At 36.5% G+C, this 27,964-nt stretch overlaps 1 protein-coding gene across 4 annotated transcripts; it reads right to left on the bottom strand.

The window, feature by feature from the left end:
• Nucleotides 1–1,084: 1,084 nt before the first annotated feature.
• On the bottom strand, nucleotides 1,085–25,875 carry HPGD (15-hydroxyprostaglandin dehydrogenase). 4 transcript variants are annotated; one of them, XM_051790217.1, is made up of 7 exons: nucleotides 25,697–25,875; nucleotides 25,398–25,521; nucleotides 21,373–21,479; nucleotides 11,278–11,374; nucleotides 5,168–5,244; nucleotides 3,111–3,274; nucleotides 1,085–2,041 (listed from the first exon to the last, which is right to left on the bottom strand). In XM_051790217.1, the coding sequence occupies exons 1-7, from the start codon at nucleotides 25,787–25,789 to the stop codon at nucleotides 1,903–1,905; spliced, it is 801 nt and encodes a 266-aa protein (XP_051646177.1). In that variant the 5' UTR covers nucleotides 25,790–25,875; the 3' UTR covers nucleotides 1,085–1,902. The 4 variants fall into 4 exon arrangements, with proteins under 4 accessions (XP_051646177.1, XP_051646178.1, XP_051646180.1 ...); XM_051790219.1 differs by lacking the exon at nucleotides 3,111–3,274 and having other exon boundaries at nucleotides 1,882–2,041; nucleotides 25,697–25,864; XM_051790218.1 differs by lacking the exons at nucleotides 11,278–11,374; nucleotides 21,373–21,479 and having other exon boundaries at nucleotides 25,697–25,864.
• Between the last annotated feature and the right edge of the window lie 2,089 nt (nucleotides 25,876–27,964).

The raw sequence follows: 27,964 nt of genomic DNA, 5'->3' as shown, positions 1-27,964 counted from the left end.
CTAAAGTGATTAGCTCTAATTAACTTTACATATCTTTCTGGTTTTGATTCTCCCAGGGAGCATATATTTGACTTCTAGCCTCTTATTATTAATATTCTTAAATTACGTATGCTTTCATGGATCCCTTGGGAAAGTCAACCCACCCTATTTAACAGATATTTCTTTTGGGGCAGCAAGGAGCAGAGATGAAGAGAAGCATTCAAGACAGCAATATATCATCAACGATATTCCCATCATTATTTGAGGTGTGTTACTAAGAGAAGCTGCTGAGTTACTCTTCTAGCCTGGTGTTTGCTCATTACATGTTTTGAATATAGTATCACTATTATTAAACCTTCACTTGTTTATAAACTATCTTGAAATACTGCTTAACAAGGAGACATACAGAGGTAGATAATTATCAGCTTTAGGACCTAACTAACACATGCTGAGTTAAAGTTTACATCACATCTTTTACACTAGTCTGCCCCGTATTAGAAATGCTCTCATTTTATTGAGACAAAAGTAGAAATTAATACTATCAAATCAGATAGTATTTTCCAGTCCAGATGGATATGCAGATGCTGCCAGGGATGTTAAAGGTGTGGCTAGCATCATGTGTGCATTCAAAATGGGCTTTAAAAATAGTGCTAACATAGCCAAAAAAATGGGAGAATGAGTAATTCAAAGTATGAGTGTCTGTTTCTTTTCTTCTCCCCCCCAACTTCACAGAAGGTAAGTGCTAGTATTTCCACTATTTCAGATACAATGCTGAAAAAAGATCTGTGAGATTAAAGTCTGTACTCCTAAGAAGGGTAAATTTTAACTTTTTCTAACTTTCTCAGGAGCTATTAAATCTTTTTAGGTCATCACCTAATTAAATGACCATGTAAAAAATTATTTTTGTCAGGCACGTAACCCATGGAGTACCTAGGTTTGTTGGATAAATGTAGCTGGGGATTGACCTGGATTCAGGAGGTCCAGTAGTGCTCAGGAGGTAGGAAGCTCAATTTTTGTTTTCTTTGCCACTATATGACATGCTGCATCTCAGAATATGTATTGTGAAACCAAAACAGACATGTATAAAACATGAAAAAGACCCAGATTATTCAGGATTGAATTAATATTTTAATCAATCAGGAAAGAAATTAGATTTAAGGGTTTGGAAAATATGATCTAATGAGTAAGCAGACATTTCAAACAATGCCAAAGTATTCATCCTTTTATATACAGAGAGAGAAAATTCACACACACACACAAATATATATATATATATATATAAGAAAACAAAAATATTTCTAGATTATTTTATAAATACCTAAAATCTAAGAATATAAAAATCTGTACTTTCTTATATGATATGGAACATATTAATATATATGTGCATATATACACCAGGAATTTGAATTTTGAACATACTTATATATATGTATATATATATAAGGAATTTGAATTTTGCCTCTTGTTCTGCTTAATTTTCATAAGAAAAAGTAAATTCTTAACTCCTTACAGAGCTTATGGGCTAGATTCCTGAACTGAATTCCTGGTCTGAAGAATTGAAAATGTAAGTAGGCATTGAAAAGAATTTTAAGAAAGTAAGTCAGGTCCACCAAAATACACTTGGAGTCTGTAGATCAGAACTACCAGAATGAAAAAAGTGGCTCCTATTACTAAACAACAAAAAAAGTCTTCAGAGCAATGTGTTTATTATACTAAATAAATAATCTTCTTAGTGTTTTTATAATCAGAATAGAGTGGTAACATCTTCCCACACCAGATTTTCTTGCCCATTTCTTTGTTATAGCAAACGTTTGAGCACTGTTACTGCTCTAGATAAAACATTAACCCTTTTCCCCAAAATTACTCTTTTCAAAACTTTTTATATTTAAGAAAAGCCAGGAGTAATTAGCACAAAACAATTATTCATCTCTTTGATGATGGAAAAGGTGTTTGGCCATATTGCTGAAAATGAATCCCTTGGGATGCTGTAATCTTCATTACTTCTCCATTTAGAGTATCATCTTCAATTATTGTTATCAGTCCCTCAGCAATTGTTGATGGGCTGAAAAAAAAAGTTATTTCACATTCATGATATAATAAAACGTGAAAAGGACAAGTAAAGAAACTCAATGTAAATCTATATAACCTGAAAATTAAACAAATTTTTGTTTGAGCAAATTTACTTTGAAGAAAAGCAGAGGTGTCTGAGTGTTTCAGGAAAGATATTTAGTCTCCTCAATCAGGACATACATGTAAAGTGGTTGCTTTACAAATCATCATTTGTTTGCTCTAGTTTCTGATAAACGCCTGTGGACATCCAAATGCTACTGGACTTCCTATCAAAGTTTTCTCTGCCAGGAAAATGGACAGAAGTAATCCTTACACAATCATCTGCAGCTCTGCTGTTTCTGTACCAGGACTGACATACAAATTAGCATAAGGATAATTTCACATGCAGTTTGCTGTGGTCAATAGGTGCAATGTATTTTACATACGGAAAAGTATGGGTGAAACCAACACAGTCATAGCATTTCCTTTGTGCAGAAGCATCTGAGCAGCCAATTGTTAGAAACTAAGAAAGTGTTAAAAAAACCCCACTTTATACTTGTCTTGTTCTCACAGGCTGTCCAAGATGTCTGCTTTTGGCCTTTGTTGGCAATACTGTAATGGGTCAGATAACTCTTTGATCTGATGCACGATGGCTGCTACTGTGCTTTTATGAACTTAGTCCAGTTTTTTCAGTTCTTGGTCTTCTGTCTTGTTTCACTGGCAAATTTTGTGAAAATCCAACGCAAATTATATACCTTGTATCTCACAAGATGTTTGATTAAAGAAATTTATGAGGGAACACCTAGGTCTATTAAAAACTAAACACAATGTATTTAACTTAGGAATTTGATTTGCATTTTGCTGGGAATTGGGAATGCATATGGGGATATATTACTGTGAGGGTGGTGCTGTAAAAATAGCCTTAGATGTCTTCCTTTTTTTCCTTGTTTATAGGATAACACATTTGATAGTCTTTTGTCTGAGGCAGCATTTCCCTTTTATTTTAATTTTTCTAAAAGTGCTATTGCATGTCTTTGTTCCTCATGAACAAAAGGAAAAAGCCTGTATCTGACTTGACTTACTCCATCACGCCATAGAACTGCATCATATTTTTGATCTCATCCTTATATGAATAATATTGTCCCATATTCTCTTCTTTATCTATGGACTGAAGAATTGGTGTGTTGACAAATCCTGGACAAATTGTGTTGAGTCTTACACCATAGTTGTCCATATTAGCAGCTAACTAGAAAAGAGAAAGGGTTAGACGCTTGTCATCAACATTTTGAGACAGTATTGTGTAAGTTTTTAGATAATGAGATTTAACACTAAGTACTTTTCAGCCTTGCTTAATAAGCAGATTTTGTTACTACTGATTGTTTTGTTTCAAACTAAGTTTGAAGCACATTTCCTGTAGTAATCATACTAGATTACTAGGAAAAAAACTGTTTGTTTTGTTGGGAGAACAATTCTACAAGAAATCAACACTCTTACTTGCATGAAGCTGTTTTTTTCTAATATTTTTTGTTATTAGTGCTCTTAGCATGTCATTAAAAGTATTCTAGGGTGAGGAGATAACTCTTCTAAGCAAAACCAAGAAAAAGAATCTCCCAAATATATGAACTTTTTTATTAAAATAAAACTCTGCATTAAAGAAACAGTATCTCTAAGATTGTATTTGCCTTCCTACATCAACAGAAATAGGATCTAGTCTTTATGCCTAGAACTGTAATGTTAAACCTTTCCAGTTGCTCTGTTGTCCCTGCCAGTGTATGAAGCTATCACTGAGCATCTCCACAGGAAAGTCCCTGTGAACTCCAGGAAAGAGGCACTAGTTTTTTCAGGAAGTAGTTCAGGAACATGATGAAAGCAAGATGCACAAGTTGTTCTGTGCCCTCATTTGTGGTTCTACTAAAGTGTGTATGTAGCAGAGAAGTCTGATCAGCATTCAGGCATGCGTTGCATGCTGGATGAACTTTCTCAGCACAGAACTTATGAACTATACATGACATATTCAAGAATAACCATAAATGTTAATGCTACATTCTATTTATTTTAATATTTAACAGGAATCCTTTCAGGTATTATGCAAGTCTCATGTCATTTTCATGGTATGGTAGTCTGCCCTCTTGGTCTGAGGGAGAAAAGAAAATCAAATCCTAGATGTTAGGTATCAGACCAGCCCAACATTAGGCTGTACTGCCTTCCCTGGTAAATACTGTAGTTCACTATGTTCATTATTCTTTTTATTCTTGACATTCTTATGTTACTTAAAGACAGTGTTTCCTCTAATTTACTTTTGCACTTAGATGGTGTAATCTATATTTATAATGAGAAAAACAAAATGCAAGCCTAGGTGTTAGGTTCTTGATGTGTTTAATGTGGTATATGAAACACTTATCCATACTATTCTCTTAAGGTTAATCTGAAAAAGAAGTTAAATTTGTGTGGGCATGGGGGCATAAAATATGGATAAAATATCCAAAGTATTATTTTAGGTGAATAATTCTGGAAATCAGGTTGGAAATCTTATATGAGTAGATTAATCTATTGAAAGTAACCATATCTGCTCCCTCCAAGTTACTTTATTACACTGCTTGTTCAATTTAACTAGGAAGTTTTGGAGTCAGAGCCTGAGACTTACTGTATGGTCATCTTACATGTCCCATCCTGAATGTGTCATTTTGCCTTTTTGGAGTATTAAGACTCAGTAAGAATAAATAATGGTGAGTCCAAGTCACTTTTGTAAACTTTAGTGCCTTTTTATCATTAAAAAATGTAACCAACCTGACTGGCAAATAAGGAAAACAAAATGTTAAGTGACTGGGACGGGGTTCTGAAAAAATTTTTAAAGCTTGGATTAGAATTTGGCTTTTGGGCTCCTCCCACTCTCCTTAAATTACTTTGCAACATCTTTCTTCCATGCTCCCAAAACCTCAAATCGGTCATAAACACACAGATGCCATACTTATTTCATCTTTGGATTGCCTTTGTGAAAGGAGGGAACCTCCACTGCTTCAGACACTTTGTTTCCTTTCAGAAAATTAATTCCAGTTGTGTGGCTATAGAGAAGGAACGTGAAAAACTTCAGCATGTTCCGAAGGAGCTGCTGATACTCTTTTCCAAAACACATACTTACTGCTATTGATCGTGTGAATCCAATTACACCATGTTTTGTAGCACAGTACACAGGTTGAAATGCAGCAGGCATGAGTCCTTTAAAATAAAAAGATAGCTGAATAAAGATGTTGAGAACTCCTATTTATGATTACCTTAAACACACATATAGGTATATAATGTAAAAAAAAATATGATATATTTATAGAGATACAACAAAATAGAGTAGTAAAAATGTGCAGATTATATTTTATAATCTGAGACAGGCTGGGAAAAGATATTGGATAAAAACACAAAGAGTCAAAAGAACAGTAATGAAAGTGTAACTTTTAAGAGGAAAAGTTTTATTTATGAAGTATGACTTAGAAGAGAGGACAGGATCTGGAAGAAAACACTCAAGAATGAGATTTTTAAGTCATGTTCTATGAATTAGTAAAGTATTTAGGTATATAAAGGATCTGAAGTATTTTAGATAATCTTTGATTTCTAACACCCTAGCTGATGTGAACTGGACACCTGCATTAATTTACAGTGACTTCAGAGAGGAAGTGTGGGAAAAGGAGAAGCAAAATAAAAAATGACTGCTAACATCGTGAATCTGGATGGTGAGAGGGGGAGAGCAGAAATTTTTATTTATACTAGAAAAAGAAGAGAGAACAGAGGTTTTGAAGGAAAATTAAGAACTTAGTTCTAGTAAGACTGAGTTTGATGGCCAAAGAAGCTAATCAAGAAGAAATGACAGATCATGAGTGCATATTCATTCCTGCCCATCGTGCCAGCAATTTCCACTGTACAATGAAAGCTGAACTGGACCATATGGATGCTGTAGTTTCACCTGAAAGCTATGCCCTTATGAATAGCAAACCTCAACCTGTCCTAAAATTAGAGGATAAAATTAGTCTGTGTTCCTTAATGTGCCATTGTAAAACTGGATAGTGATTTTGATGCCTTAATGCTTGGTTCTATTGGAAGTCATCTCAATTAATAACTCACATCTAGTATGGTTACTTTCATTTTTCATATTTCATATCTTTAAGTGATACATTCAAGAAGGGGAGGGACTTATCTCAGTGGAGATGAGGAATTCACTACCCAGCTTTAAATATGGATTTGCCAGAAAAAAATATGTTTGCCAGAGACTTACATGGGCTCTTTGCTCTGGAATCTGTTTTGTCTAAAGGAACAAACCTTCTAAGACAGCACCAAGTTCTAATTACGAACCTGAAAGTTTCAAGGTTTTATCTTGGTTCATATGCTACCTTGGTGATCCAGTGAAACCAAGACTGTTATTAGCACTGTTCAGTAGTGGAAAGTGAAGAACTAAACCTAGTGGCTGGTTGTTCTCTTTAACTTGTATTTATTTGATTAGTTTGGACTAATGTGTTAAACTTCTGCTTGAGAACTCACTTTATGAAAATGGCTTTTGTGTTGTCTCCTGTGGGTTGTGATCACAACACAGGCTTAATATTCCTCTTTTTTGTTGAATTTTGATGATCATCACCATTCTTCAAATTATTGGAAACATTGGAATAGTAGCATATTAGAAATATTATAACATTATTTTTAAAAATACTCTTAAGTACTTTTACATACTTTAGATAAAAAAAATTGCAATTAGGCTGCAGCAAACAGAAATAAAACTGACACAATTTAGTGAGAGACACAGAGGAGGAATTTAGAGGTAATTTTATTTTTATTTTTTTAAGCCCAGTGAGGCAAATTACTTTTTACTTGAGAGGGAAGAGAAACAAAGTCAAGAAATAAACAAAGGAAGGGCACAGCTCACAATAATGAAGTGTAATGAGGTTCAAAGACTTACTTAAATGGCAAAGACAGCAAGAATAACTAAGCAGAAAGGGAGGAACAAATAATTTTTTTAAAAAAGCAAGTTCTTTTCTAATTGAAATTATTATTTTTGCAGAAGTGGAGAACCAAGAAATAATCAGTTGACTCATTTTCAGCCCAAGCAGCTAAGACTAGTCCTAGCACCCCTCACACAAAACAATGACAGCCCTGTCTTACTTTTCTTCCTGAGTTTGGTACTGAGAACCATGGTGTGGGCTTTCCAGTTCTGAGCCACTTCCCTACACTGGAAAGAGCTGAACTTGTTAGTGATGTGTCCTAAGGACTTTCTTAGCAAGTATTTTGTGATGAACCACTGTGTGATATTGAGCCTGCTCAATTTAAGCAGCAAGCAAAGATGAGTTCATAACATATTACTTAGGACATCCTTTTGTTAGAAAATCTGGATTCTATTTGCTCCTTCCATGAATATTTAATTATCTTATGCAATGCAGAACGGCTGTGAAACAGACTGGAGAACATTATGCACAAAATAATGGGGGGAGGAAGGGGAGGGTGTTCAAATGGATGGGTTAGTGTACTTCTGGAAAGTGATATATGTGTGTTTTAATCTCTCTTAACAAGGGGGGGCAGCTATGCCTAAGTTTTTCTTTCTCTGGATGTTGCTGCACAGTGAATTGCAAATGATTTCATGTTGACTCAAGATGCTCTTTGGTTTACCAAAATCAGTGTTAACTGCTCTTTTTTTATTTTTCTCAGTTGCTGGCAGGTTGACAGAGACACCTCTTGCCCTTGCTAATACTCTAGTCCCCTTGTTATTAGAGTGGCAAGATCATTCTACCATTGGAGACATGGTGTCAGGCTTCTCACTCCAATGCCTTATTTATCATGGTCAATAGTTTCAATATCCACATCTTGAGAAATTAGTACTGGAAGTGGAAAGTTGTATCAATAAGCTTGTATTGTTATCAGTAAGCTTTGTTGAGACTGAAATTTCCCTTCAGTCTGCTGAAGAACTTTGATGAAAACAGAATTAAGCATTTTTCCCCAGTTATACTTTCCTGCTGAACACATATTGCCTTCAGAGGTTTGAACAAGTCTCTTTGAATAAGATTTATTAACCTTTTTAGTTTTTAGTTGGACTTTGGCCCTTCTGATTTTTTCCCTTTATACCCTCATGACATCCTAGCAGTCCTCCTGAGTGCCAAAACAAAAGACACTCAGAAATCCTAGCAGAAATTCTAAGCTGTGCCATTTCTATGATTCCTTTAATAGTGAACTGAAGTCTCAGAGGAATAGTTTCTAAATTTTTTAACCTCATTCTGTTGGATTCTGCTCAGTATCCTTCTTTTAATAAAGCGGAGGGACCGGAAGCTCTTTCACAATCGTGAAATTAAGGCCCTGGTTGTACAGCCATTGGCACTTCTGCTCCCCTGTACCACTGTGATACCATATTCTTAGTTTTGTTCTTGTAATATATATAGAATCAGGTCCTATTAAAGCCTGTTTGCTATGATGGGTACTTTAAGTATTTCTTTGGGCTGAAGCTTTCCATATAAAAGGAGGACAAATGAGCTGCTTGTGGAATCTGAGTGCTCAAAGTTGAGTGCAATCAAAGCACTTATATGACTGTACAACAGAAAGGTGACCAGATTCATTGCGTATCAAACAACCTCTCAATCTTGGTGGTGTGCTAAAAATTTTACCACTTCTAAGCCCTCTATGAAAACTCTGAAGGTTTTTTGTCTGCTAGAATCCAGACAGATACAAATTCAGTTTTATAAAATACCTTCTTCAAAATATGAAAGCTACCAAGCCAAAGTGTATGCATGACTTTGTTTCTCCCTTTACTTGCAAAAAGTGTAAGGTACCAGCCACCACAAGGTAGAAGACAATGTTAAATTTAATCAGGTAAATAATCTCTTGAGTTAAATTTAGTTTTGTATGGCTTCTCTGTTGCTTGTAACTATTCCATTAAACAAAATAAAGGTAATGTGTAGCTTCCTACAGAAGAAATTTTAGAACATTTTACTCCTTAAATTTGAAATCAAATTTTTTTCAGTACAAAACCCTGCAGTCATTAGGGGGCCAAGTTAGAAGTAAAATTCATTTCTCATTATTTCAGTTTAGCAGCATTACTTCTTGATATGAATACACAAGTCCAATAACAATCAGATTTATAGATCTGAGACACAGCTGAGTGCTTGCTCTCTTACCTAGTCCTGTCCTGTGGAGAGACTAAAGAAAGGAAGACCCAGTACTGGAAAGACAGGGTGAACACTGGCTTTAATCCAGCTGAATGAACACTTTAAGCATCGACTTCATAGGAAGCATTTAAGTAGTTCCATGGGTGTTTGAAAATGTAGAACTGTAAGGCTTAATTCTGTCCCTAGTCCAAATCATTGGGAAAATTTCCATGGCAGAGAACTGGAAACTAATTAATGTGTAAAGCTATTATTGAATGTTACGTAAGCACTAAATACAATTCTTTTTGTTGCTCATCAAGACACAGGAATAGTTACTGTCTGCATCTTACAGAGAACTTGCACAGGGGGGATCAAAGCCACTCAAAAATTTAATGATCAACAGAAGCTAGTTCTAAGAAAACACTCAAAAAGAATAGTAAGCAAGCCAATGGCAGTTTGCCTTTCATATATGGAATAAACTACAGGACCTAGACCTTCAAACTGGAAAGGAGAATTAGAGTCATAAAGCACAAGTAGTAGTAAATAAGTAAGCAATAAAAATTAGTATATGTTAGCTTTTAAAGTGTGTTTTTTCTTATGCCTTTGGAAACAATTCCTAAATACAAGCCATGTAAAAGAAAACAAAACAAAGAACACTTTGTTTTGTCAGATACCCACAATCATAATGGCACAATGTTAATGTTAAAAAATTAAGTAAATAAATGCAAATTTTAATCAAATAATTAAAGCAGCTCTTACAAGCTCTTAACAAACAGAACAGCCAAGCTTTTAGGTCTTAAAAACAAAGTCATTTTGTGTTTATGTGAGACTATTTAGAAAAGGAATCAAACTACTTGCTTCCTCTGCCCTTTCTTAAGCACTGCCTGGGCACCAGTGTTCCTGTGAAAATGTTTAATCTTTTACTTGTGCTGATGAACTCTTGTACTGCAACAGCAGTTCCTTCAGGTTAATTTGATCCCCATACAATGTCCATTCGAGCCAATAGGGATAAACTTAGAGGCGTCAGTGGGCAGTGTGTTAGGCAGTATTACAAATGCTGACTTAAAAGTACACGGAGGCTTTTAATAAAGAACCTCTCACCCGTATGAGATATGTGCATGTATTAATTCAGATCCTCCAGATCCATATGCATTATCTTAACAGGGTGAACTAGACTTTTTATCACAAAAGCTAAGGTTTACAGGAGAATTTAATACTCAGAACATCCACACCTATCCACAGTCAGTAACTATGGCCAGTGCTCTTAAATGGCTTTTCATTGTTAAGACAGATAGGAATATCTTGGAATAAAATTGCTCTAATTTGGTAATCTGCACAGATACCAAAGAAAGCTCTGACAATCCAAGTGTAAACTAGCATATATATTATTTTTCCCAGACAGTATAACAGTAAAAAGAGAGAACAAACTCTTCAAACAAAAAAGAGAGAATGCAAGTACTTCCCCACACATTTTTTGAGGAAGGTTGTCAGATGACATCATTGTCCATATATAGTTTCCCCTTTAGCTGTGCTTTTTTACTGTGAACCCAGTCATTGCAACATTGAGTGTGCCACAGGAAATGGTGCAGAATTCTGCCTCACAACTGAGCAGCAATAACCCTGACCCATATAATGCTATTTTTATGCCGATAAATTGAAACACAATTATAGCATAGACAAAGAGTGAGCAAAGAAAACACTTGCTTAAGCTCGGTGAAATATGTTAATTTTATGACTTCTCAAGCTCAAGTAGATCACATTTGAGAGGACTTGGAACAGAATGAGTGTATGACAATCTTCGTTAGTAGAGTAGATACAGTCTAGTCTTAGATATTCCTACAACTGTGCTCCTATGGAATTGAATGGAGGAATTTATATCATGCACAAGATTTTAAATATGAGACCGATAGGTTAGGAAAATGACTGATTTTTCTATTGAAGTATGCTTAAAAAAGCAAATGAAAGTTGTAGTGATTTGATATGCTTCTGTTGCTATGATGAAAACCAGGTCAAAATAAATATAAACATGGAAAAATAAACAGGGAAGAGCCATAAGAAAGAAGAAAAAATACGACTGACAAGTATTATTCATTTACTTTAGAAAAAAAAGTAGTAGGAAGTGTTTTGCAGAAAATATTCTCACCTGCCAAGGATGAGATATTAATGATTACTCCTCCATTGCCTCCATTTCCTTTTCTCATGTATTCTAGGCCAAGGTAGGTTCCTCTAATCACAGATGTCTGGTATAAGGGGAAGGAATTATCAAAGATATTCAAAGATTATTTGAAACTATTAAAATATCTTACTGAATTATTTATGGTATACAAAGTATCTTTCTGTTGTGCTCCTACAAACTGAAACTTGCTTTTATTGTGGTGCTTAGAACCTGTATTGCTTTACCATTGATCCTATTTATACTTTGAAGATTATAAACACAAAAGACACTCCACAGTATTACAACTCCATAACTTCAGAAGTGGGACTGCAATAAATAGAAGTAATAGCAGTTTACTTATTTTTCTTAAGAAGATATCAATAATCAAACTAAAATATTGCAAAGTGAAATAAGAGCCACGAAAGAAATTAAATAAGTAAATTATAGATCAAACACACACCTTATCTAAAAATGTAAGTGGCAAATGAACTGATCTATATCCCATAATTTTTGTTGAGACATGCTGTTATACATAATAAAAAACTGTACAGACTGTATCTGAAAATAACATTAACACTTAAAACTGCATTTGGCTCAAGTCACAAGAAGTTTACAGTTTTTAAGATTAAGAATATATTTCTGGTCCCAGGATATTAAAGATCTGTATTATTTTCTGGCTAAAGTTATGGGAGCTTTACTAGTCCTCTCAAATGAAAATTAGCCCAAACAGGCAAATACAGATAAGGTAAAAAAAGCATTCTAAGAGATGTGAAATATTGTTAGCTTAATATTAGTTGCAGTAGGTGATTTTTACAATTATTTTTTTTTAAGAAAGTATTTTGAAGAAAAAGAAAATTTCTGAAACCTATATAATACTGATTCCTTAAAATCTGGTTTTGATCCCTAATGCAGTTAGAAATTCTGCTGGGATTCCTCTCACTGAACTTCAGACAAGCCTGGGGTTATCAGCCTCCTGGATGAATCATGAGAGAGAGTTTCTCCCAGAGAGTGAGTCACTTTATCTGAGATTTAACCAAACAGTAAGAGAAAGGCAGCAGCAAGGGCTCCTGGTGGAAGACAGTAACTTTAGTGAAACAGTTACAGCATAGAAAAGCTTTTTTTTGTTTCTCTCCTGGCAAGTTTTGTTTCAGCTAACATATTTTTTAAAAATATTTTGATTATTATCAAAAGGATGCTATAACAGATGCTTTAACAGAAACTTTCTGTTTTTCAAAATTCTCTTCAGTGTTGTTCAGTCTTGAAACATACCAAAGTAAATCTGATTTCTCTTACATGTTATGGAAAGTAGCAAATCCTCTTGTAAAGGTAATCTAGTGCTGTTTAATGTTGATTGTCACATATAAATTTGATTTATTTAACCCAAGACTGTTAATGTCCAGTAGTGTTGCCATAAGGTATACTTATTCTGATCATGAACTAACTGGCACCTCAATTGAAATTAGATTTGGACTTAAGGGTGGGTGGTATTTTTTAATATATACTTATGATAGGCTGTACAGAAGATATTTAGAAAGAAAGGGGTTGTACAAAAGATATTTTAGAAAGAAAGGGGTTAATGTTGTCTGTGGAGAGCAGGTGCAGGTCCTGTCATGCCCTGGAGCAGTGGCTCAGCCTGTTGAGCAGAGAAAGAGAATTCCACTTAGGATGATTAGAGAACATAAATCAATTGAAGAAGGAAGCAGCTTGGGGCTCCTTAAGGATTTTTCTATTCCTCCAGCCTTCTAAGAGATAATAGAGCTAGATTAGTCCTTGTAAAAACTACAATTATAAAACAAGAAAAAAAGTGAGTTGCTTGACTCTCTTATGAAAATTACTGTATTGTTCTTTTTTTGTCTCTAGAATCCATTAACTTAGTATTTATTCAAGTGGCTGGAAACGTTCTCCTTTACACAAAGGTATTGTGAGATGTAGTCTTCAGAATAAAGACAGACTTCCATTTGGATATTGCCCCTTACACCTGCTATATCCTTGTAATCCTTACCTGTAATCCTTGCAAATACCTCATTGACTGTGACTGATTTGGGGTGAAGTGGCTATTTATGATGTTTAGGCTGGTAAAGTAAAGAATTACTATATTCTGTAGATAGATAAACTCTGAACCTCAAATCCAGGGTGAGAAGAATCTATCTGTCTGCATACTCAGCAGGTGACACTTCAGATGAAAAGTATTGCGTGATAGATTTCCCATTCTCTTTCCAGAATCCACCTCTCTCCAGGAGAGAAAATTCTCTCAATAGTTCCCCAAGGAAGACAGCGGTGGCAGAACTTACTATAGTATGGAAGTCAACAATGTGTGCTTAGCAGACTTAGTGCCTCTTTCCATTTGAGCCTGTTGATCCAGCTGAGTTCATGAAGGGAAGCTGGCTCCTCATATCTGGGTGTCAAACACTCAAATGGGAAAGAGGTTTCCCAAAGAAAAAAAGTATTTGGATTACTGTTTTCCAAAGAACAATAGCACATTTGATTTTGGTTTTGTTATGAAATCCATCTTCGCAAGTGCACAAATTGCAGCCTCAGGCCTCCTCACATATGTGACTTTGGATTCCTAATTGTTGACGTCAGAATGATTAGTCTGCACTCTAAAAGAAAGATCATCGTCTGTTACTTCTTTATACCATGAAATACACAATAGAAAGTGAGATGGGCAAAGAATTATGTGTTTTCTGCACAGTTTTCTGCGTTTGGGATATGATTAAAAATGTCTCTCATTTCCTTTCCATAAATTGAAAGAAACTAAAAGTCTCTTCAGATTGTGTAGTTCTCTAATTGAACTTCTAAAATAATTTAATTCCATGCTCTTAACCAACAATAATTCATAGCTTGTCTGTTGCAAATAGAAATTCTGGGAAAGTGAATTTTAAAATTACCTAATTAAAAAAATTGTCTGACTTGGTTTAAGATAAAAATATGCTGAGAGACTGTACAGGAAAGCAATTCAGAGCTGAAATTTTTACAGTTCCTTTGTTTAAAGCTGCATTTAGTGGAATGGATGTTGTTCATAAACATGTCAAGAACAAAGAGTATGAAAGTTGTCAGATTTGTAATTAAATGTAGGTTAATCAAGAATTAGGACAGATGACTCTCACACAGTTTTTTTGACCCTGGCTATGGAAAACAAGTATCATTAAAATCAGAAAATAGTCTAAATTACTGTCCTTCTAGCTGTTGAAAACTGTGTGATTTAGCAACACTGCTGTTTATTTTCTTACCAGTATACAGTGTTTTACTATAGCACATAATGAAGATAGGCCATCAAGGTGCACTGGAAGTCTGAGTGGTCTCCCAAGAGGGCAATTTTACTCTTCAAATGCCAGTGGAAAATTTAGGATTCTTTCCAATAAAGTTATAATATGACCATTAGTTTTTATAAATTACATACTTAAAGTAGAGATCAGACCTTCTAAAGTACTATAAAGTAATAAACTCAAAGTGGTATCTGACAGCATGATAAACATTGTAAAATAATTATGCAAATACTCTGAGCATTTGCAATTGCTTTTGAGAGTATCATATCAATAATCACTAGCTTATTTAATGATTTCTTAAATGGCAATTTAGGTATCAGTGTCAAAATCAGAAATAAAACTTTAAAAATCCTTGATTCTTGACATTTCTATGTATCCCATGGCTGTATAGCTTTAATTGTATTATTCTAAAGGAAATCATATATTGAAACTCTGATTCTAACTAGACTCCAAGTCTTCAATAGAGCACTAATTCATTTTTTTCTCTTTTGGGAACCAATGCCAGCCAATGTGTACAAATTCTTGCATTCCAACATTATACCTCTAACTCAGTTCTCATACTTTGTATTCCATTCTAGCTTTATCCATTAAAAAAAAAAAAGAAGAAAAAAAAAAGTTCTTCAGTGATGGTGCTCAGAACATCATTAATCATCATCTTTTGCAAGTGACAATTTCTTTGAAGGTAACTTAGTACACAGTGCTTTCTTCTAGTGTTTCAAGGCAGGTGTTCCAACTCCTATTTAACAAAAGTTTTACCTATCTAATAAGGTTTCCCTTCCACCTCTGTCTGATACTTCTGCTGTCTCCTTATGCATGCTAGTATTTCATGCTGAGAAAATGTATTAGCACATTCAGTGTTGAAGATAAGTGCTATATTGCTATTAAGATGGTACAGCAATATGAAATCCTTTGAGGGAAAAAAAGGGTAATCAGTCCTAACATTTTATATAGGTTCCTGAGCTAACATAGTTCAGTGCTAGGGATAATGAACAAAAATGAAAGAGCCATGGACTTGTGGTTTCATAAAGCAGGTTAGCACAGAGCTGGAATTTGAACCAAGATCATTTGCCTTTCATACTGTGATGTTGTAAATTGATGGCTATCTATAAGGAAACATTTAAAGTACCTTGTAAACTGCGTAAGACAGAGTTCAAAAGTCTGAAACTAAGTGCTGCTAGTGGTACCCGTGGAAAATTTTAGCATTTTGCTGTTGGACAGAAAGGTGGGACTGATTTTTTTTTTTAATGTATATTTTCTAGGAAGTAGACAAGTTGTAGCAAGCATGCAAGTCCCTTGGCATTGCTATGTAGAAGTTAATTTAATTTCTATGAAATGAAATTGGAGGCTCTTGAGTTTGAATTTCCAGCTCAAACTGTGGAAAACAAGAAGTCTAGGGAGGGAGAGGTAAAAAGGAGAAAGGAGTGTGCAGTAGGATTTGTTCATTTGCTGCAAATCCATAGCTTTTTTTACAAGGTTGGAGTGAAACACTATCTTTTAGTTTTTTCATGGTAGTTTTCTTTACTTCCCCCCTCTCCACTCCACACACCTCTATTCGCGAAGGACATTTGAATAGCTAAGCTTAAGTTCTTAGTTTAAAGACATTTGCTTTTCACTGTACTTCAACTGTGGTTGCTATAAACATACATTAAAACTGTAAGCTAAAAATTTCATTGACTTTGCGATTAAGGTAGGTCACTGTTTCCTTCCTAATGCAATATGAACAACAAAAATAATTATACCTATATGCTTCTTTATGCACTTAGAGGATTGACCCTCATGTCACTAATTTCAAAGGAAGTATCTCTTTTTGGCTGCATCTCTCCATAGACACTTGGTCCCCCGATATAAAATTATGCTGAAGAATAAGCAACTAAGCTAGTTAATTTCTAGTTGTCTTAGAAGGCAAGCGTGGTAAACCAGTCACATATACCATTTTATCTTCTACAGATAGCAATTTGTTTTGGTTTGTTTGGTGGCATTAAGAAACAGTGCTTGCTTTTGTCTGTGTTGTGGGATCCACTGGTTATTTCCAGCTGCTGAATCCAGCTGTGTGTCTGGGTCAGATTATTTTGGGATGAAAGTTCAGTCCTTGTCATTTCTCCTGGTACACTGGGAAAGGCAAGCAATGTGTATGGACCAGACGAAGGTTGCAGCATACTCCCAAGGGATCCTTTGTATGGCTTGCACAGTGGAACAGCCTTGTGATGATCATGAAGTCTTTGTCCCAAAAATAAATTCAGTTAATCACTTCTGATGTGTACTTAGTTACCCTTCTGGTTTCTGCCAAGACATTAACTGCCCTTTTGAGGAATATTTCCTTACTGATGAGCAAACTGACTTTGCAAGGTTTGCTAATTACTGGAACATTTATTGCACCGTGAGCTATATTGAAAGGAGTCACACATAAATATACAGTGTTGCATTATCTTCTCTGTAGTTCCAATCCAAATATTTTTCAGGGACAAACCATGAATTTGGTAGACTTCTTTTAGTAACTTTTCTAAATTTATGCAAATTGTTACCTCTCTCATTTATGGAAATAACTTATGCAAACCCATAAAAAACGTAAAATCTTGGAATTGTTGGGTATTGCTACATTTTGTCTCGTAACGCATTTGAATTCTACTTCTTTCTGGGGAATGCTTAAATAATTGGATCCCATGTGACTGGTTTTTTTTTGATGCGCCCAATTTCTGGCCTGCAATTTAAAGTTTTGCCAGAATGTATTAAAGTGTACAAAATCATCACAAAACCAGGAGATAGTTGTGATTTTGAGTTCAAATTTTTTCATAAATCTGTGTAATTACATTTGGGAAATTTGTTTAAATATATCTACAAAATTAATTTTTTTGGCATAATAAAACAAGGAGGTAGTCAAAATGTCACATAAAGTGCTTCTGAATTTTTGTTTAAGGTAATACTTAAAATGCAAGAAAATGTGATACCAGTCCTGCTACACTGAACTGTATACTGCAAGCTATGTCAGTTTTCAGAAACCTGTGACATGAACATAAAAAGGGAATCTGCATGTAATTTGGGGGATTGTCTTAAATATAAAATGTGCTTAAGCGCATTTGTACAGAGAAAAGATATTGTAGTTATAGTGGCCACTCTAATTACAGTGGTTCCAGAAAGCCTACATCATCAACACAAGATAAAATTACCGAAATTTCTTAGAATACCCAATTGTGTTTAACTAACATATATTTTCAAGGCTTATAAAGATGTGGGCCCTTTTCTTGCTTTAGGGATTTGAAGAGAAAAAAGTCAGATTATGAAATTTTTGGATCCCTAAGGTAAAAGTTCATATGAAGTTGAAAGCAATAAACACTATTCTTATGCTGGAGGGCTGTAGGTAGGACTCTTGATAAGATCGTAAGTGTCATATGCCCCTGTGCTATTCTGTGCATTAGTATGTTTGTGTGTGGTGAACTCTTGAAACTACACTGGTAATATCTGTTTAAAGTGGAATTCCTGTATGGATTTTTTCTTTTGCACCACAGTAACAGGAGTGAACACTCATATGGGTATGAGCAGTTGAAGTGGCTGTTGATTAAGCTGATATCGATCAAGTTCACACCGCGAGCTTTGGAGTTTTGAGGTGACAAATAGATGGCATTTCTGGAATACTTAACAAAAGAAAGTAACAGAAATATTTATAAAGTAATGAAAATATGGGTGTTTAGCACAAAATGGAGCAAAATGGTGGAAAACACTGCAAGAGAAATACCTTTTTAGCAGTTGATACTCCTTCTACCCCCCATCCCCATCTTTATTAAGTTGTCTTTTCTTGCTCCTGGGAAACTGTAATGGATACAAGTAGGAATTGTGTTCTATTTCCTCTTTTTCCTTGCAAATTAAGTCCTAGTTTTTGAACTTGCTTCTTCATTTCTGTTCTTCATGCTTTCTCAAGCAGTACTAGCAGAGAACTTCCTTACACTCCTTTAAAAATATTCTTGAAGACCAACCGGTTCTGTGAACTGTTTTAGCCATAAAGAACACACCCCAGATGTGTTTGTTCTGATTTATCTTGCTCTGTACTGCTCTACTTTTGTACTTTGTACTTTAAACTGGGGCAAGGAATATTTGTCATTTCAATATATAAATGATATCACTAAGACAACAACTGGAATGTAGAGGGCTTATTTTCCCTTTTTAAAATAAAAAATATGTGTATTATGTGTATCACAATGTGTGACTGTAGCAATTATTCTTGTTCTTAGGAATAATACAAAGAATACTTAAAATATCCCACATCAGGGAAATAGAGACATTTTTAAAACATGTATTTCAGACATATTTTTTTCCTTTCAACAAAAAGCAAAAAACTCACCTAGGGTCTGCTTTTGCTCAATGACTTGTAATAAGAAAAAAAAATAGAATCCTAGAATTGTTTAGGTTGGGAAAGACCTTTAAGAACATCAAATCCAACTGATAACCCAGCGTTGCCAAGGCCACCACTAAACTGTGACCCCAAGTACCCTATCTATAGGTCTTTTAAATACCTCCAGAGATGGTGACTCAACCACTTCCCTAGGCAGCCTGCTCCAATGCTTGACAACCCTTTTGGTGAAGAAATGTTTCCTGAGATCCAGTCTAACCTCCCCTGGCACGACTTCAAACCATTTCCTCATCCTATCACTAACGTGGAAGAAGAGGCTGACCCTCACCTCATTACAACCTCCTTTCAAGTGGTTTTAGAAAGTGATAAGGTCTCCCCTGAGACTCCTTTCCTCCAGGCCAAACAACCCCAGCTCCCTTAGCTGCTCCTTATAAGACCCTTTACCAGCTTAGCTGCCCTTCTTCAGATATTCTCCTATACCTCAGTGTCTTTCTGGTACTGAGGAGCTCAAACTGAATATGGAATTTGATGTGCAGCCTCACTAGTGCTAAATACAGAGAGAGAGTCACTGCCCTGCTCCTGCTGGCCACACCATTTCTGGTAAAAACCAGGATGCCATTGACCTTCTTGGCCACCTGGGCACACTGCTGGCTCACGTTGAACCAGTTGGCTGTCAACCAACACCCCCAGGTCCTTTTCCATTGGGCTACTTTCTATCCATGCTTCCTGCAGCCTGCAGTTCTGCATGGGGTTGTTGAGAACAAAGTGAGGATTGGGCATTTTGCCTTACTGCACCCCAGACACTTGGCTTTGGTTCATCTATCCAGCCTGTCCAGATCCCTCTGTAGAGACCCTCCAGCAGATCAACACTCCCACCCAACTTGGTGTTGTCTGCAAAACAGCAGAAGGAGGTTCTCAATGTCTTCTGTTTGAAGCTCTTGTCACTGAAAAATTATTAAGACACCACATTATTTACCCCGACAGTAAATATCTTCAAGATTTCATGATCAGAAGTGCCTTTAGTTTTTTGAGCTAAACTGTAAGGTGGGTGACAGTCAAATATGTTTCTCACATGGACTTCGCTTTTTCTAGTGATGACTATCTGTGTTTGCAAATTTGATAGGTCAATGGATGTCTACAGTAACTTATATCTTGTGTTAAAACCAGGCACAAAAATAGAGAGAAATAAGTTGTCTAGAGCACAGATAAAGTCTTCTTTCAAATTCAAGGGATCTGTATTAATAGATATTGGTATTGCATATCACTGAGGATGACAGTTATCCTGTTACTTCACAATATGAAGTTTCCTGATGTTTGATTTTTCAGCACATTGTAGAAATTAGAGAAGGAGGAAGAAATATATGTACTTAAATCTTGAAGAGTATGTGAAGAATAGACAGATATAAAAGGTCAAGAGAAAGGTGGTATGAAACGTAATTTTTTTCCCAAATACCTATTTTGACATTAATTTTTCTGTAACTTCTCTCATATACAGTTTGTCTTACTTGTCCTGGGGTTGTTTTGTTAGTTTGTTTTCATGGAGACATTAGGATTCAAAGACAGGTAGTTTGGTCCTCAAAATTTTTGACAAAAACAAACTCAATTTTCTTATTCTGAGCTTTCTTGTTGCCTGACAAATTCCAAATGAGAAATCTTCACATTTCACTCTTCAAAGCTTCCTTTTGCTACTTTCTTTGCAGTAAGTATGATCATGGGGTGACTTGTTGAATCACCATTGAATTAGGACTTCACAGGTGGTAGAATACTAGTTGGTCAGAATTTTTTTAACCTAGAAAGTTGGTCTTTCCTTTGGAGCTTAGATGTCCCAGCAATATACTACAAATTTAAAAAAAATTCAATTGAGAAACAGATATTGTGGTTCTTATATCAAAGAACTGGTAATAGTCTGTTCAAAAATGAATTTTACAAGCTCGTTGAACGTACTGGGTTTTAACAAGTAAGTGCTCTTAAGAGGTGTGCTTCTACCAGTGATGATGGTGAAATGGCTCAGATTATGTGGTTGCTTCATTAGTGAAGAAAATGTGGAGCTCTTGGTTGAACGGCAAATGGCAATTTATCCTCTAATGCAGGCCAACTGAGTCTCACAAGTAACTAAAATGTTCTAAAACCTTCATATAAAGAGACTGGGCCCACTGTGGATGCAGCTCTACTGCTTTGGCAGTCGATTGTTACTCCTCTTTAGAATTTCATTGTGTTTTATAGAAAGAGAACGTTTTCTGGTGATAGATAGCCTGAGTACTTCTACGCAGTGCTGCATGTCTCAGACAGTTTAAAGGACCCACCACACACCCTTTCTTTGGTTAGTACACATGCAGTTACATGGTTATTGTTTCAATAGCTGTGCTTACCAATCCGATAATTAATGCTCTGTCATATGGCACAGTCTGTACAAGCCAAGGCTGTTAAGTGTATTCCAGCTTTAAATATGAACATGTGAAAGGAGATAATGCTTACCAAGTTAGTTTGTATAGTGCTTTCCCAGTCCTTCTCATTGTTCACTCCAGCATTATTAACCACAATATCCAGCCTTCCAAAATGTTCAATTACTTTTTTGAAAGCATCTATAGGAAGATCCAAGGGTGAAATTTCTTAGCATTTGTGGAAAGTAAGACATAAAAGTACATGTGTACAAATTAATGCTTTATTAGTCTATCAAAATGTCTTCATTGTTTTCTTAGCCACTAATGAGCAACATGCAATTAAATGCTTTATCTAATATGCACTAATATTAGACATAATGAGGGAAACTGAAAGAATTAAGATACCATAGTTACCTTTTCATTCAGTTTTGTGATGTCTGATAAGAGGAGCTAATAAAAGTTCTTATCATCTATACATTTTACATTAGATAGGATGTTTGACACCCTAATTATGTAAATTAAGCATTTACAGTTTGATTTGTAACAGTTTGACACAGTTAGCGAATTTAAGATTTGACACCATCTATTTTAAATGACAAGTAAAAAGCTTCATGTGTTCAGAACAATTTTCTTCATTCAGTCCAATTTTTATTTAATGAATAATGAATATAAATATTTCAAATACAAATAATTGATCATGATTCTTGTTTAAATGTATATATTTATGGATACAATGTAATACATCTTTCTTGTCGGGTAACTTTAATAATCTGTTTCTCAAATTTAAATCTTCTTCATTTTGATGATAAAAGTAGTGACCTGTCTTCCAAAGAATTTCAAAATAAAGAACTGGGAAACTTCCACAATGACATTGTGTTCTCCCAGGTGACAAGGTTTAGAACTGAAATAAAAGATGTCTGTGGAAAAACATGATGATGTCATAGTGAGGAGCAAACTCATCAAGCCTGCCTCTGCTTTGACAGGGTAGTTGGATGAGATGACTCCCAGATGTTCATTCCAAACTAAGATTTTCCAGGACTAAAGACATTATCTGACATGTCCATATAGCTTGTTTGGTTTTCCCTTGATTCTTATCACTAAATATTTATTATTATGTAAACCAAGACACCACCTCCAGAGTATTATTTTAAAAAACATTGTTTGATGACTGACTGAAAATCTACAGTGTTTCAGGTGTACTGAAATTATGCTTGATAGGTCTTAATGAAACTATTTCACTGAAAGATGATCCCAGGAACATATTCATTCTCTGATCTTTAGTATTTGGCTATTCAGGAGCATAACAGCAGCTTTCAGACACCTACATATTTTTACAGCAGTTGGAGGGATGTACAAAGTTTTTTCTTGTACCAGACAAGAAAAACAGTCAGTACTGTTAAAGCCTTTTCTTTGCCTGAATGCTGCAGGTCCATCATGTTCTTCACATCAAAACAAGAGCTAGGCAGCTGATGGAAAAGGTTTTATTTGTCCAATTGCCTTTATTGTACAGATTTTTCTAATATTCTTATTCCATACTAGAATATTGTAATATTACTAAATCCTCTAGTTTTGGCTGTCTGCCTTTTTGGCTTTTCTTATGTTTGTTGCTAATTCTTTCTCTCTTTTCTCAACTTAACTCTCACCAATCCTGCATCAACAAGGGTAAATGGAAACCTTTGGCTTTATTACTAGCAGAACTGAGTATTTAACTTAGTTTCAATGAGTAAAATAAATACCATTTGGGTCCTCAATTAACTTCCAAATTTTGGAAACTGGATGATTCCCTCTTAGGCCTTCTCTAAATAACATCTTTCATCAACCTAATTCTTAACAGAATCTTTTGCCTTCAAAACCCACCAGGGATAATAGTAATTTTGCTAATTATTTGTTTATTAGATTCATGGACTGACTGTAGTTTTCTAATTTACCCATTGAGAAAAGAGCCAAATGCTTTTCAGCTGTTTTCATATCTATGTTTGGAATATTTCTGGTAAAAGTTTGTCTACAGTAATCCCATCTCTTACCTATCCCCAAAAAGAAGAAACTCGCTGTAAATTCTTAGTAAAGTTCTCACTCACACATCAGTCTAAGCTGACTTGTTTTTGCCTTTTCAAAATGTTCCTTTACATTGCACGCTAGTTAGTGCTTATGGAACCATAAAAATTAAAAGCAGATGATCATATGAAACACTGAGTGAAAAAATAAAAATGAAGAGGAGTTTCCATTTTAAAGGAAAAGTAAGAAAAACAGTGGAAACCAAGCACAAACAGCAGTTATAGAAGAGCTTCTTAGATATCCTTGGAAAGCAAAAGTAAATGTATGGTGATTTTTCAAAAGTAGGACAAAATAGAAGACTTTTGTAGGAGACTGAAAGAACCACCAGAGAAAAGAGTACAGGTAAGACTTGAAAGTAGATGAAGCAGCTGATTTCCTACCCATAAGCCTTGTGTACCTACAGATACTAGTTCTAGTATTGGGACTTGTTTCCTACTGTAAGGGCTAAAGTTATAAAAAGAGGCTGCATTCTTGCACATGACCTTTAACATAAAATACAGGACTTAATTCATCCCATAAGACCTTTAAACACTAGGTATGAAATGAATCTAAATTCATTAAGCAGTAGCATACAATTACAAGTGAAAAAATTGAAAATAAAGCAGTCAGAAAACCCCCAAACAACAAACACCACCAAAACCAACACAGAAACCCAAAAAGATTGTAAGACATGGTTGCAAATTTATGGTAAGAAATGTACAACAGGATTAATATGATTATCAGAGAAGCATATACAACAGCTGCTCTTTCTGTTTGCAAGAGCCCATTCCAATCCTACTCTTTTCCTACTAATTTGGTTCTAACACCTCCCTTCCTGACCCATTCTGCTCACTCCAGCTCCCAGTTCACACCCTACTGGTCCTGCACTACCCTGGCACTAAAGAAAGGAGGAATTGTGGGAGAGAAGGCACACTGGGGCAACACCCATGCTACAGCAGATGTTACTCCTACCCCTAGGATGCTTTTTCTTGCTCCTAGGTTACTCCTCCCACTTGGAGAAACAGTCAATAATCAACCTAGCTGATAAAGACTTTGTAAGCTGATTAGAGAAGATCTCATATTTAAAGTCCAGCATCTCTCTTACAGACAGGCACTGTAAAGCTATGGACTTAGGCATAGTCATGCTAGCTTGGAACTGTAAACAATATTGCTGAATTCTGGAATAACTGTAATGTTTTCTAAAAGAGGAATGGATATGCTCAATGACCACTCTTGAGAAAGTGACCAGTGAAGTTTAGCGAACAAAAACAGAGCTAAAAATATTCACATCTAGTTTGGCAGAAATTAATCTGGGGAAAGAGTGCTGAAAAAAGGGATGTCCAAATCTGTATCTGAGTCACTACCTATGATTGTATCATTTAATAATGAACCTTTGATGAAGTGATGTGCCTGTTATGAAATATTGTGAAGGGTGTGCATCAACATTATATGATATTCTAGGAACTCATTAGGGTACACTGTTTCACTAAGTGAAAACAGAAGTGCAAATCATCCATGAGGGAAGCTCCTTGCATTCCCTGCATCTGCAAAATGTGTGTGAGGTGTTGTCACCCCACAGATAACATCACAGTATAGTAGCATGCTATTTTTTGCTTTCAACTGTGGCAGTTCTGCTTTCAGCTGTGGCAGCATGCAATGAAAGTAAGTGTGCTGGATGGAAGGAGCTCTGCAACCCAGCACAGCATTTATTATGAGGGAATGTAGCTTGGAATCTGTACTGAAGCCTCATAAAAACCAAGTCTGAGCTTTAAAGTTTATATATATTACTCATAAAATAACAATTATCTTCTACAGAGGCTTTAATGCAAAAATATCACGCACAAAACCTCAATAGAAAGGATTTCTTTGGCTTTTCTTTCCCATGTGCGAAGGAAAAGGGTGAAATTGTGGTAGTAATATTTCACATCTGCAGGTTCAGAAACAAATCCTTTTTGAGTCACTGTCAGAAGCGGTCGGGAGCAGGCTGTCCCCCAGAACCTTTCAGCGCACTCTTACCGGTGCGGCAGACCGGGCTCACTCCGGTCGCTGCGCTTTACACCGGAGCGCAGCGCTGGATTTCCCTACCTTTCAGTTGCTCCTGATCCGTCACGTCACACTGGATGAACACCGTCCTCTGCGCTTCAAACTGTTCGTCCAGGGCCGCCTTGCTCTCCTGTCCGGCCTCGGAGTTGCGGTCCAGGAGGGCTACCTGAGCGGGGAGGGAGGAAAACGAGTGGCGGGCGGGCGGATGGACAGACGGACGGGTCCCCCGCCGAGCCGAGCCGAGCCCCGGGGGCTGCCACCACCTCGCACCCACGGGAGTGCTGGCTGGAGGCAAGGGCAGGGGAGGGAAGGGGAGGGATGGCGCGCTTCCCGAGACTTACCTTGGCGCCCTTTCCCAGCAGCGCCTGTACGAAAGCCCGTCCGATGCCCTGCGCCCCGCCGGTGACCAGAGCCACCTTCCCATTGACGTGCATGGCCGCCGCGCTCCTGCCGCCGAGCCCGAGCAACCCAGCGCGGTGTCACCTGCCCGCTTTCCTTTCTCCCTCCCTCCTGCCCTCCCTCCTTTCCTCCTCCCCCTCCTGTGAGGGGGGAGCCGCCGCTGTGGCTCATTCCCCCCCGCTCCCTTCTCGTGTGACCGAAAGCCGCCCGGAGCTGCCTGGGCGGGGGGAGTAGGGGCGGAGCGGGTCATTAAATCCTTCTCCCGAGTGCCTGGATGAACCCCGGAGATCAAGAGCCAGAGTGGAGACCAGATTCATGCCCTCTTCTCACTCTCGGGCTTTCCGGAGAGGACCGGCTCACTGTGTCTTCCCAAGAACGGGTCCCAGCTACAGCTCCTCTCGGTGGAGGGGGAGATATGCATGTGTGTGTATTAGAGTATTTGAGACTCCATAAATCGCGTTAGAAGCTGCTACAAGCTTTGATAAGGGCTCTTGGCAGCTCTTCGGGCTGTGTGAGTTTTAGTTGGCCCAAGCTGCATGAGCAGCAGGGTGAGGAATTAAGAGTTCAGCCTCGAAAAAAACAAACATAGGGCCCTTTTTCACACTTCAAAACAGTCCACCAGCCTTGTACCTCTTATTCTGCTACTAAGCAGAATCTATTTGCATAAAAAAGCATCCATTAAATGTTATGGTTTTTAGACATATCAAGGTAAGTGCTTTCTAGAAACTTGCAGGTCTGTGGATAAAGTAGCTTATACCTTAAAATGTGTTTAACCACTTTTACAGTTTATAAGCCAGATTCTGTCTGCTACATTAATGTGAACTGTATGCAACTAAAATGTCTCAATATCAAGGTATATCACTGTACATTAGAAATAAGAGCAACCTTAACAATCTGAAAGCTGAAATAAATTTTCTTGCTTAATAGTCTGTTATGAGATTCACAAATGTTGTCCCATAGAAAATGCAATGTTGTGGAGTGTTGGGCAGGCAGAAAAATTCCATTGTTTCAGTCTTAAGTTCTCTAAACATGTACATCATGCAAGTACATGTGTGTATTAACACACACACATTTGTCTTTTGTGTTCTCTGTTTTCTTTTGCCTGGTGTATCAGGTTTAAACTTCTCGCTTATGCTTTCAAGGCCCTGAAGTACTCTGACTCAGACTGCATCTCTATCATTAATGTCTGTTGTCATTTCTCCTAACTTCTCAGCAACAGTGTGCCTACCATGCCTTCTCTCTTATCCCAACTGCCTATTTTCTACTAGTCTGCCTTCATCTATGAAATTCTCCTCTTTTGTATTACCTAGAAGAAAGAAATTACATTGTTCCTAACACCAGCAAACTATTACAGAACCATTAAGGTAACTATGTTACCTAATTGAGTAAATTGAGTCAATTGGGTAACGCAAGATCTTGTTATTATAACCTTTGTCCTTAAAAATGTGAACTAATATAATCCAGCTGCTAAATTGGATCTAAGCCATTTAGTTTTCCTAAAGATCATGATTCACAGTACTTCATAAGAGCAGTCAGAGCTGGCCTCTGGGGTTAGTGAGTTGTTTGAATATGATACCCATGTTTCTGGGAGGACTCCAGATTGCTTTGGAGCTGTCAAATTTGTGCCACCTAAAGTGCCATGCCTAATGATTTCTTTCCCAACCAGCTGAGCCAGCTTCCCTAATTTGTTGGGAGACAAGTACAGTGCCAGGTCAAAGTCACATCATGAGAGCAGTATTACCACACAGGGACCTAACAATAGCATTGTAGTGGAGTCTTTCACCCTCAACCCAAACCTGATTAGCCCCCCCTTCCTGTTCTCCTCCACCCTTTATGACCAAGTCATTATCAACATCTGTCATGGTCTTTATTTCTGTGATGTAATAATATTTTTTTAAAGAGCTATGCAAGGGAAAAGATCAATAAAGCCCTTTACATTTCCAAACAGCTGTAGCTGGAATGACCTTTGGCAACCATTTCTTAAATTGTTGATAGTTTGGCATGAATGTTAAGAACAATCTGGACTCTTTAGAGATTCTGGAATGTTTTAAAATCTGAGTGCACACACTGTTTCCATAAAACAAAGCTTGTAAGTCTGCATCCCAAAGATCAGCTTGATTGAATATAGTCCTGGGTATCATAGATTGAAATTGTTTAGAAGTATTGTGATAAACTAAACCAGGGTTCTAATCTGTTTTTGTTGCTGAACA

The sequence above is a fragment of the Manacus candei genome, unplaced genomic scaffold (genome assembly GCF_025592945.1).
Source record: "Manacus candei isolate 608988 ecotype Guabito, Panama unplaced genomic scaffold, ASM2559294v1 h1tg000028l, whole genome shotgun sequence".
Lineage (NCBI taxonomy): Eukaryota > Metazoa > Chordata > Aves > Passeriformes > Pipridae > Manacus > Manacus candei.
The sequence above is the reverse complement of the archived record's forward strand: the minus strand, read 5'-3'. Positions and strand labels throughout refer to the sequence as shown.